The sequence below is a fragment of the Phoenix dactylifera genome, chromosome 1 (genome assembly GCF_051530095.1).
Source record: "Phoenix dactylifera cultivar Ajwa chromosome 1, Ajwa_hap1_PhDact_Kaust_v1.1, whole genome shotgun sequence".
Classification (NCBI taxonomy): domain Eukaryota; kingdom Viridiplantae; phylum Streptophyta; class Magnoliopsida; order Arecales; family Arecaceae; genus Phoenix; species Phoenix dactylifera.
This window is the reverse complement of record NC_143190.1, coordinates 42,003,556-42,015,968: the sequence shown is the minus strand read 5'-3', so window position 1 is coordinate 42,015,968 and position 12,413 is coordinate 42,003,556. Positions and strand designations below refer to the sequence as shown.

General features: G+C 42.7%; 1 protein-coding gene across 6 annotated transcripts in view; it reads right to left on the bottom strand.

The window, feature by feature from the left end:
- LOC120110528 (uncharacterized) overlaps nucleotides 1–12,413 on the bottom strand; it is a 59,638-nt gene that overhangs the window by 24,315 nt on the left and 22,910 nt on the right. For 3 of the 6 annotated variants that reach the window (XR_015967503.2, XR_016395673.1, XM_089923767.1), the window contains exons 1-4: nucleotides 3,449–3,603; nucleotides 2,795–2,880; nucleotides 1,293–2,720; nucleotides 281–505 (exon numbers count right to left, since the gene is read on the bottom strand). Coding sequence is in view for 1 of the 6 variants with exons in the window: in XM_089923767.1 (XP_089779893.1) it covers nucleotides 281–505; nucleotides 1,293–1,425 (358 nt within the window). In the remaining 5 variants the exon portion in view is untranslated. Of the gene's footprint in view, nucleotides 1–280; nucleotides 506–1,292; nucleotides 2,721–2,794; nucleotides 2,881–3,448; nucleotides 3,696–12,413 lie in introns of those variants that run through there. The other 3 variants (XR_015967504.2, XR_016395675.1, XR_015967506.2) reach the window with 3 other exon arrangements.

Here is a 12,413-nt window from a genome sequence, read left to right as displayed (position 1 = left end):
CACAAAAGGTCTTAAGCAGCTTTTCTTGTGGAATAGTCTCATACAGCTTGTCATTGTCCCCAAGCCACATATAGCATAGTAAACCAAGAGTTAAAAACATATAATTTGTAACTAATTTTTCAGCAGTTACTTCAAAAGATTTACGTCACATTGGCAAATAGAATGGAGCTTTAACGTTGAAGGAAGACCACAATGTATATGATAAACAAGTAACCCACCACTATAGAAGAATAAAACAGGGAACAAGTACAGAGTAGAAAGAGATGGAAGGAAAACTCACAAGCCAACAATGCTCCCATAACAGTATTTGGGTCCAGGTTGAAGAACTGCCATCCAACCGTCTCAAAGGGGCACTCTTGTTTATGCTCATAATCTATAAAATCCTTGCATGTCTCCTCATCAATCTCAAGGTAGCACTCTTCCGTCTCAAGTTTAGTATTATAGATAGCACGCATCTCACTACCAATCTCAAAACCAGCACTAGCACGTACAACAGTGGCACAACCTGTCAGGAACCAAACATCAGTAGCCCAAACACAAGAAAAGAAAAAATTTAGAAGCATGGTTGATTGTCATGCAGAGAAAGGAAAGGTCCTGGTGACTGCGCTAGTGTAGCTCAGAAAGAAACACCTATCACCAATTTGAACACACACATGTATGTGTGTATTTATACATGTACGCATATATGTCTCTATACATATATGCACACACACACACACACACACACATATATATATATGAAATCAGTTTGAATATGTTTAAACATGTGTATCTTTACAATTTTCTCATTTTTCTAAAAAGAGTATGTTTATCATTTTCAGATTTTTGCTTTTGAAAGAACAAGATTTATATAAGATACATGCTTTTATGTGTTTTGAAGCTTAAAGAAGTTCCAGAAAACCTGAGACCGGAAACTTGCTTTCAGTAGAGTTATATAATTTTTCACATTTCTTTTTCCTCACTTCTAAAAGTTCCTTCCAAACTCACTAACTAGAATAATATGACCTCATCCAAATTTTAGTTTGAAAAATTAATTTGCAAAAGAATAGTCAAAGAAAATGATATTTTGGAATAAAAAACAAAAAGTCTTATTGCGGCAATAGTCTGCTAAGAAAGAATGAAAAGAACTTACTTAAAGAAGAAAAGATAATAATATAGTTATCACTTATCATGATAATAATCTGATTGCACCCATTTTAATGAGACACCTCCAATTTAAGATAGGACAAGAGATTATCAATGATCAACAATCTATTAAATGAAAGTTCAAGGAAAAAACTGCAATTACTTACTTGGCAACAAGGCCTTCAAGTTGATGCTGATGACCGCATGTAAAACGCTCGAGTGTAAATCAAAGAAACACTGGCATATATCCATCTCACTGTGCATTTCAGCATTTTGTTTATCTAATTGCATCCCAACCATTCAAACCTCAATCTCTCCTCAGAAGCTGTCACCCTATTAAAGACCAAGCCATTCCTTCCCCCTGTTATCAATTTGTTCACTTTGGTCAGAGAAATTCCATTATAGTTCATAAATATCATCTGGTTTAGTAGGGATGGATGCAAATTGGCCTCAAACAAATGGCCAAGGAGGTACAGATACACTCCTGGAGCATAGAGCAGAGTTGGACTGGTGACTCTTCTCCTACATAGCTCATCAACAAGGAGGACATTGCATCCTAAGGCTAAACAAACCTTCATCTCAGTAGGGGATGAATATAATCAGGCTTTGTTTTTCTCTATGATGAGACACATAAGTAAATAATAAATCAATAAAGGGTCAAATATGAAGAAGCAAACAGGGAAAAGAACAAGAGGCCATTAACACGTATTTGGTGTAAAATCATCCATACTGATGTCAGGATCCAATTGGAAGAAGTGCAATCCAAAAATAACAGATGGGGACCTTGTTCAAATTCAAAATCTTCTACATCTTCAGAACCATTTTCCATATTGGGAGTCATTGATTCTTCATCGTTACGTTCATCACTGTCTTCTCGCTGGTCATCATAATCTCCCTAAGCATCACTCGTCCTGTCCATCTTGAGACATTCATTGTTCTTCAATAGGTCATTATCATACACACTATCTAATTCTCTACCAACAAATAATTCCTTCACATGCTCCCAAGTTCCCCTAAAGTGCTTTATTCTATTCATTAGTCCTTTGACTACGATCTCCTCTTCTTCTGCTTGTTCACTGTAAATTCTCTCCGCAATGTATGCAAAACTGGTCCCTGAAATTATCATCTGGTTCAGTTGAGTTGGGCATAAATTTGCTTCCCTAAAATTATGATGTGATTTGGGTTATCAATAAAGAACAACATAGACTTCTCGACTCTTCTCTTGCATTGCTCATTCCTGTGCCGCAGCCTGAACTTTTCATGAACTTATATTCTGTAGTATTCACTACTGGTTCACAGATCTCAATACCTCCAATCCACTTGATAAATCTTTGTTTTACTGGGAGAGCCAGTGAGAGGCAAAATCTAGATGGCCGGCCGTGCTGTTGCTGCTGAGCATGCATACCACCATTCACATTTCCTAGTGGGAGCGCAATACACTGGAGATGTGGTCTTTGTTGCTGCACTGTCCAACCAGAAAGCAAGCATCCAATAGAGACTATAGAAGGCAGCAACTTCTTACTGAACTCCATCTTCGCTATCATATCCTACCTTCTCACTGTCCATCTCGTTCTCCTTGTTTCAAAAGTGGAACTCTGTAGCCAAAAAAGTTATGGGATTGATGATTCTATAGTAAGTAAAAACAGAGAAAATTAAGAAAAGTTAGCACCTGCATTCCAGTTTCAAGAGTGGTGTCTCATCCATCTTCATCAGGGTATTGGTGCGTAGATGAACTGACATAAAAGTCTGTCTCAGCTGACATACAGCAATCAAGAAGACAAAAATGTCAGCCGACACAGCAAGAACAAGATTTGGAACGTCTTCAAACCCATAAGAAGATTGTAAAAGGAGCTTTTTTTATTTAAAAAAAAAAAAGAAACTTGGCAAATATCTAGATATAGTGTGAGCCAATATCTAGAGATGCAACGTTTATATCGGAAAATATGTTAGTTTCTAGTTTTTATTGTAAATGCCGGATGCCTTGCTCTGGGGACAATAGATACTTGATCTCTTGCAGGCAAAACGTCGAGCAAATGGTGGGCGGGTTGGGAGCGAGATCCTAGAACCAAATCGTTATAAGTGTACTTATAACGATCTAATTATAAGTGTCGCCCTTCCCTTTACCTCGTTGTTGCTCCGAAGGAAGTTCCTGCTAGGAACCCAGGTAAAAGAGAAGAACCGATCCGATAATTCATAAACATCTAAGAAATTATGAAATTATTAGAATTTTAATCCTATAAAGGGCATATTCTTTTCATTCCACCAGTCTAAATGGTCTTCATTTAAGAAAATTAGACCCTTGATATTCATACTCAGCATTTACCATAATGTGAGAGCGCGCGGCAGACAAATGTGAACGTAGAAGGAGAGGAGGGAAAGAGAGAGTTGTAGAGGGAGAGGAACAAGAGACTAAGGAGAGAAGAATGCATTCTTTCCTATAAATCTACAAATAGTGCCATAGCCCACCTTTGGTAGGGCTGTTAATGAGCCAAGCTGCTCGGGCTCGGCTCGGGCTCGGCTCGGTAGTCAAACGAGCCCGAGCCCGAGCCCAATATGAGGCTCGTTTACACTCGAGCCCGAGCCCGAGCTCGAGCCCGAGCAGCTCACGAGCCCAAACGAGCTCTAGTCTTCCACTGAAAAATCTTATTTCAACACTATAATTTATAAAAATCTAATCACATAGAGAAAAATAGCTTGTTATCGAGCCCGAGCCTGAGCTCGAGCCCGATTACGAGCCCGAGCTCGGGCTCGTTCTAGAGCTCATAATTGAAACGAGCTTTACGAGCTCAAGCCCGAGCTTTTGCTTTGCCAAGCAAGCTCGAGCTCGAGCCCAAAATAGAGCTCGTTACCGAGCCCGAGCCCGAGCCTGAGCTTCTGTGAAATGAGCCGAGCCGAGCTCTCCCAGGCTCGGGCTCGGCTCGGCTCGTTGACAGCTCTAACCTTTGGCTATGTATGGCTCATATACAGCTTATGTATATAGCTCATAACATCTCATATACAGTAAATTAATACAGCTCATATATAACTTATATACAGCTGACAAACAAAACTCAATGGCAGCTTATGGCCCAACAATAATTCTTTTGAACCCACGTAGACAAAACTCTTCGAGGACCATGGCAAAAAAAGCCACCATAGAGTTCATTGCTAATAGAAAGAAATATGAATAAGAGTACTTCTTGAGGAGGAACCAATATCCTTTTATTCATAATTAGAACGCGAGCATTCCAATTTTTCTTAGATCCCTTCCACTCAAGCAATTCCATCAACGGACAAGCATTAGCCCACGAAGAGCTTATCGCTGCTGAGATTAGGGTTGATGCCACCAAACTCTTCAGCAGTCAGGTTGAATTGTTGCCGGACTTTGAAGCATGTATCGCCGCACTGCACCCCATAAACAATCTCACAGCTCAGGGTTAATTTTGAAAACCCAACTGTTGCCCCCAGAGATCAAAGAAAACTGTTAGGGACATACCAAAACATGTAAGTCTCACTAACATCCCTTAAAACCAACCCCTAAACAAAATTCCAAAAGGAAAAGAGAAAAAATGTCAGAAATAACATATAGTCATAGACTCCTAGTAATGACAACAACCTACTAAAGTATCTAAATAAATCTTGACCTTTTCATTATTGATTTTTATTTTTCCTTTTTTCTGGTTGTCTCCTCCCATGGACTTTGCACATATGTCCTAATATGAGCTCGCTCAGGATCTGAAAAGAGCCCAGCTGAGTTTGGGCCCACCCATGCTATCTTTAACTTTCAGAGAGAAGTCATCTTACGCTCAAACCACCCATTTTTTTGTTTAAAAAACCTTTAGTAATATGTTAGAATGCAGTTAGTTATTCACTTGGGATACTATCCAATCACCTACATCTAATTATGAATCATTTTACAACAATCACCTATAGAAATCGAGACACATCGATGAGTGTCGCCTGTATCATATGTGCTCGCATGTTTGATTGCTTATAGTAAATTAATTTATTCAAAGTCGGTGACTGAAACCAGAATCCCTGCCAACTAGCACTTCAACAGCTAAAATTATTAAACTAGAGCATATACTTTTGCATGTGAACAGATGAGTTATATTTAAATCATTCAATGACATACTGATAACATATCAAAGGATAATGTGTTATATCTATTGCCACTGAATCTAATTTGAGATTGGAGCGTAGCTCTTTCAGCCCTAAGATTGGATGGAGACGAGCTAGGCAGGCCGGTTGGAATGTCGGGTACTGGGCTCCTCCAGAGATGGCCATCAAAAAAATCTAGTTGTCGAAGAGTTTTCCGTGAGGGACCCTCCAATCCCTAAGTCAAAATAACAAGGCAAAAGTATGAAAGAGAGAAGGTTTCAGTAAGAGGGTGATTCTGTGAATAATATTGCATATGTTATATCTTGCATATCTGAGATCCTCCAGATTGTCCCTTTATATAGGAGAGTTTACTTTGTTGTTACCTGACCTGACATGGCGTGTAATGATGGCTAAGTAACGGTCAGTAGTACGGCCGCGGCATGGAAGCCAGCCCGTGTGAGCGACAGGCAGCACTGGTGGGGCACAGACCGTAGCGTTGCCATGACTGCGGGCTGCTGGAGCTGTTGGTTGATAGGACTGTCATTCCTTGTCAACACATATCAATTATTCTTCTCGGCTGATGGCTTCTCTTAGTCGGGACCGAAGTTGCTCATCTCGATTAGTTAGCTGCTCGACTGATACCAAGATTGTTCTCCTCGATTTATGTCCGAGGTCAATGCGATAGGCCTGACCTGAAGTCAACGTGTAATATTTTCTCCATTAATATCTATTTTATACTTAATATTTTTTTTTACAAAATAACTAAAAATAGTATGTATCCATAACTAGCAGCTTGGCTGGAAACTATGTTCTCAAATAAAAAATCTTAAATTCAAAATTAATAACAATAAATAACTATTATATTCTTAAAACATAAAATTAACACTTTAAAACAGTATATATTATATATTTTTATAAATTATTATTATTAAAAATATTGTACCGGCTAAAAAAATATTATTTAATTTTTTTAGTTCTATATAAATAATCAAAATATATCCGCTGCATAACTGATGTTGGAGTAAATATATTCATGTACCTAAATAATTGCCAAACTTGATTTTTTATGGGGCATGTTAACACTTTGCTGTCCGTAAATAGATAACTTCCCCGTCACCCCATCCTATTATCATTATGTGGTAGGGATTGTAATCTTTGGCATGACAGGAGGATTCGCTTTTCTTTGTAGGGTTCCAGTGTTGGATCGCACAAGATCGTTTCCTGATCTGCGCAGATATCCGATCAAAGAGATCCAGCGATCCATCTTGCAAAAGAAATCAATCATTCTTTTGTGGGAAACGACACGACCCGAACCGTATCGTTATGAGCTACAAATAGTTAATTGCCGTTTAAGGCACGATACTCGTCATACAAAACAAGCGGTTAAAAACACGTCGAGAATTATCTAAGCCTATTTGGAGGAGCTTTTGGAGGGCCAAAAAGCACTTTTTGACCCTTCAAAAGTATTTTTAGATAAAAAATGGTGTTTGGTAAAATTTTAGAAAAGCTGTTTCAGCTTTTCCGAAAGCTGAAAACAGCTTTTTGGCAGAACCTCCATTTTGGAGCTTTCCGAAAACGCTGTTTTCTGCTTTATCGGGAAACTGTATTTTTGACCAAAATACTCTCATTTAAAAGTTCCTTTTTTTCTCCCAAAAATCTCAATCTCACCGCCTCTTCCTCTCTCACCATCCCTCCCCTCTCTCTCCCTCTCTATCTCCTTTTCCTCGATGCCGTCGGCCCTCCTTTTTTTTTTGTTTTAGGAGGCAGCCCGTGGCTGCCCATGGTGGCAGCCACCACGCCGGCCACCCGGGGCCACGCTCCCCAGCCGCTGCGACTCACCACAGAAAAAAAAAAAAGGAAGGGGAGGAAGGGGCAGCCATGGCCGCCACCTCCCCGGCAGGCGCTGCGGCCCGCCGTCCCGGCCCTCTCCCGAGGCCCCCCTCCCCCGCGGTCGCTGCGGCCCGCCGTCCCGGCCCCCTCCCGAGCCCCCCTCCCCCGCGGTCACCGGGGCCCACCGTCCCAGTCCCCTCCCGGGCCTCCTCCTGCGGCCCGCTGTCCCGGTGTTGCCCAAGGTGACAAGCCAAGAGGGGGGGGTGAATTGGTTTCTCTCGATTTTAACTATCTTACTTATGTTAATTGATAAGTTAGTGGAATTAAAACTAATCACAATACAAACAACAAGAAGTATAGTGGTTCGGTGCTCTCCTAAGCACCTACGTCCACTCCCCAAGCGACCCCTTGGGAATTCACTATAATCCCGCGGATTACAGTTGGATTGTTTTCCGGGCTCACAATCCAAAAACCTTTACACTTTGGTTTTCCGGGTTCACCAAAAACCTATGTTGGTTTTACGGGCTCACCAACGAACCTATGTTGGTTTTCCGGGCTCACCAACGAACCTTTACAATTGATTTTACGGGTTCACCAATCAACCTATACCGTTGGTTTTGCGGGCTGACCAACTAACCTTTACAAGGAGTTTAATAACCAAGATAAGAAGATTTAAGCTCCTAGATGAGCAAATATAACAATATAATCTACAAAGAAGAGTTTAGAGAATAGTTATCGCTTGATGTGACTTCTCTCTTCTTTGTCAAGGATGCTTCACTCTTCAAGGGTGGATGGAGCTCTTAATGACTCTTTGAATCTGCTCAACCACTTTCTTTTGACTCTTGAATGAAGCACTTGGATGAAGAAGATTAGGGCACTTTGTCTTTCTTGTGTACTCTTTGATATTTTGCAAAAGGATGTTCTCTCTGATGAATAGTGCCACTTTAAATAGTTTCTCCTTCATCCATTGGACAAGCCCCAATGGCTAGAATTCAAAAACTAGCCGTTACTCACTGTTGGAAGGACAAAAAGTACTTCTGCAGAATTAGCCGTTATGCTTCTGCCCGTGCTTGGGTCGGCTCAACCTGTCCTTGGGTCGATCCAACTTTCACTTGGGTCGACTCAACCTTTCCTTGGGTCGACCCTCTCAGAACTACAGAAACTTGCAATTCAGCCTTCCTTCACTTGGGTCGACTCAACATTTCTTTGGGTCGACTCAAGGTTCAGTTGGGTCGACTCAACTTCCACTTGGGTCGACCCTCTCAGGGTTTCCAGAGAACCTTTTCTGTCATGTATTCTGTCATTGCCTTTGGGTCGACCCTCTCAGTATTTGGGTCGACTCAAGCTTGGGTTGACTCAACTTTCTTTTGGGTCGACCCTCTCAGTGGTTCCAGAGAACTGTTTTCTTGAGTCTTTGAGAGACTTGAGGTTTGGGTCGACTCATGCTTTCCTTGGGTCGACCCAACTACTGTTCATCCGTGCCATTTTTGCAGAAGTGTGCCAGATGCTTTCTTGATGTGCCGGGGTCGACTCAATCATCCTTGGGGTCGACTAAATCCACACTTTGCTGCAACTCAAGGTTAGATTCATCCAAATAAACAATAAAATGCATCTTTATCTTATTATACAAATATACTGAGAGTAATAGACTTATAAATAAAGTATCGAATTAACTTGTAACATACTCTTGATTATTGCTTGTTAATCATCAAAATAACACTATCATCCTCAATCTCTCCCTTTTTGATGATTACAAAATATAGAGTATGAGCTTATTGATACTTATCTTAAAATCAGTTTTAAAAGGGCTCAAGTTGCTGAATTTCAGCTTTTCAAATATGAGAGTGAAGTCTTCCCCTATTTCATCCAAATATTTTCCAATTTGACTTTTTGAATTGCTCCCCCTTTCTTTTATATTTCATTAAAGATGAAACTTCAAAAATTTGAGATAATGCATGAGTTTCAGATTATGTATCGAGGTGTGAAAGGTATGTGCCAAATTCTAAAATTCTATGTGCCAAATTCTGAAATTCAATAGAAATTTTAGATTAGATCATTTTCATTGTTACAAATTGCTCCCCCTTAAATGTATATGCTTTTCCATTATAATTTTCAATTTATTTTACAACTTATTTCTCTTTTCTTACACAACTTATTTCGCTTTCTTTACTTCTCCCCCTTTTTGTTATCATCAAATAGGTGCATGGGAATAGATACAATAAATAACAAACATTTAAACTTCATTGATCAAAATAGGAACATTTTAGTCCAATAATGCCAAAAACAAAAGCAAATACAATGTTCCTCAATCAAGGTTCAAAATACATGATCAACACAAAATACATATGAGAACTAGATACATATCCTAGGCTCTAAACAGAAATACTAATATCAGCCTAGGGAGTATCTAATGGCTGTGATCTAGTCCTCATCCTCCTAGTATAAGTGGCGAGGGGAGGTCGAGCCTGATGAGACTGAGTCTGGCGTGGAGCACGGTGAGCTGGATGACTCTGTGCCGAAATCTCTGACTCAGCAGCCTGTGGCACAGATGGTCCATGAGTCTCTCTCTCTCTCCGTATAGCTCCTATCTGCTCTCTCAGATCACTGATCTCAGCAGACATGATATCTAGTCGGCTCGTCAGCCCATCAGTGATAGTCCTCGCCTGAGCTGACATAAGCTCAGTCATCTTACTCCAGAACGCATCTGTGTCTCCCGCAGGAATAGATGACGATGGTCCAGCCTCTGAAGGTGCAGTAGGATGATCCATATGCTCCTCATCCTCAGGGATAGGGTCTCCAATATCTGGTGCATCAGCCTCTGGTGCATCACCCTGAATTCTTGCTCCAGTACGAACCCACTGCCCGTTCACTTTCTCATAGCCCATGCGAATAAGTGATGTGCAGTGTATGTATCAGTATGAAGCAGATGCCTGGAGATCTCCCCCTCGACAGATATGTCGTGCTGTCGGAAGATCAAGGTGAGTATCATACCATAAGGCAGAGATACTCTGGAGTTGCAGATCACCTTCCTCATCTGCCTAAGTATCATGGCCGGGAGATTCAGGGGAATACCCTGAATAATATGCTCCATCACTACTAGATCTCACTCTGTAATGAGATCAAATCTCCCGCACTTCGGAAATAGAATCCTATCAATGATGTTGTGCAACAACCTCATCTCTGCAGAAAGAGAGCTCGCTATAACCTGCTCCGAGAAGTCGAAGTCTTCATTCTCAAGAATTAACTGCAGGGCTCTCAACTTGTTTTCTGGCTTTTCTGGAATTGCTCCTACGCAGGGAAGATGAAGCAACTCACTCAAACTCTCTTCGGAAACTCGAACCCTAACTCCTCGAACTTCCGATATGAGCCCTCCCATCCCAGTTTTGAGGAAGGCATAGAACTTCCGAACTAGTCCGGGGTAGATCACCACATCTAGGGAGCAAAGATACTCCCAACCTTGTCTTCGGATCCATTCCCCTAAACAGAACCCTTCTTGATCCAAGAACTCGGAATGGATCCTTCTCCCCGTTGTAACCGGTCTCCCCGCAAACTTTGCAAGTTGTACTGAAGGGGAGGGAGGAGGAGGTGGCTCTACACGTGTCTCACCTTGTGGAGACACTGTAGACGGCTCTGTAGCTTCTCTTTCCGCACGTTGGATCCGTGAGACTCTCCTGGATCGCTTGGCTACGGCTCTCTTGGGTCTCATTTCTCCAAGATCTTGAAGTAATCTACTGTTTGGAGATGATTGGAGAAGATTTGAGAGTGGAAAATAGAGTTTTCGGAAGAGGACAAAGGGTAAACAGTGCCCTAGATAGCTCACGGGTCCCCCTTTTAACAGTGGGGTCCCGACGTTGGGTCGACTCAAGAATTTTCTTGGGTCGACTCAACGTTGGGTCGACCCTATTCTGGGTTGGGTCGACCCAAGTTCAGAAATTTTTCCTTTCTCTTCCTTTTCGCTTCTAAAAATTTTTCTTGCTTCCAATCCTTACAAATTCTTTCTGGGACAATGATACATGAGTAAGGAATCTATAGATTACAAGTTTGACTCATGTTTCATGGGTTTTTAGAAATGGGAGGAATGTATCATGAGACTGCTTGCTCCCTTTTATATCTCTTCAATAAAAAGGATCACATATGCCTAATTCCCTCTGTTGCTGGGGGTCCAAACCGAGAACGATTGGCACAGCGGTGTGAACGGGGTTCCCTTTGAATTGCTTTGGTTGCGCTCCACCTTCCGCCGGGAAACCTGCAAGCAAGCCTCGCACCACCACTGGGGTAGTGGGGGCCCTCCGACGATCAAGTTAGAGGGAATCGAAGGAGAAGGAGAGGTAGCAGGTAAGATGATGCTATGGAGAATCTTGCTTACCCTCCCCCTTCCCCCCCAGCCCCATATATATCAGGCTGGGGGGTTTTTCTGGGGATTGGTCATCGTGTGGCACGATGGGGTTGCCACTGACGTGGCCGTTACAGGGCGTCGTGGGGCAGCGCCGGGTACGGCCATGGCAGGGCGTAGTGGAGCTCCGCTTTGTACGGTTGTTACAGGGGATCGTGGGGCAGCGCCGGATTCGGCCGTTGCAGGGAGTAGTGGAGCAGGGGGCCGCGGCGTGCCTCAGGAGAACAGTCTGTTGTTGTCAAGAGATTGCCGACCCGAGGTCGGATTGCTGGATCAAGGGGCAGCCGACTCGGGGTCGGGCTGCGGAGCCGAAGATATCCGACCCGAGGTCGGGTTGCTGGATCAAGGGGCAGCCGACTCGGGGTCGGGCTGCGGAGCCGAAGATATCCGACCCGAGGTCGGGTTGCTGGATCAAGGGGCAGCCGACTCGGTGTCGGGCGGCGGAGCCGAAGATATCCGACCCGAGGTCGGATTGCTGGATCAAGGGGCAGCCGACTCGGGGTCGGGCTGCGGAGCCGAAGATATCCGACCCGAGGTCGGATTGCTGGATCAAGGGGCAGCCGACTCGGGGTCGGGCTGCGGAGCCGAAGATATCCGACCCGAGGTCGGATTGCTGGATCAAGGGGCAGTCGTAGTCTTCCTGGGCGCGCGTGCCGGTCACGTGGGGCATGGTGGCTAAGTTCCCCCGTAACACCCTCCTTAGCGTGCAGAATCTATCTTCACTCAAGGGTTTTGTGAATATGTCAGCTAATTGTTTTTCAGTGCATATATGCTCAATACATATGTTTCCATTTTGCACATGATCCCTAATAAAATGATATCTTATCTCTATGTGTTTGGCTTTAGAATGCTGAACCGGATCTTTAGTGAGGTTGATGGCACTAGTATTATCACACTTAATAGTAATGTTATCAAGCTTAACTCCATAGTCCTCTAGTTGTTGCTTAAGCCATAGTACTTGAGCACAACAACTGCCAGCAGCTAT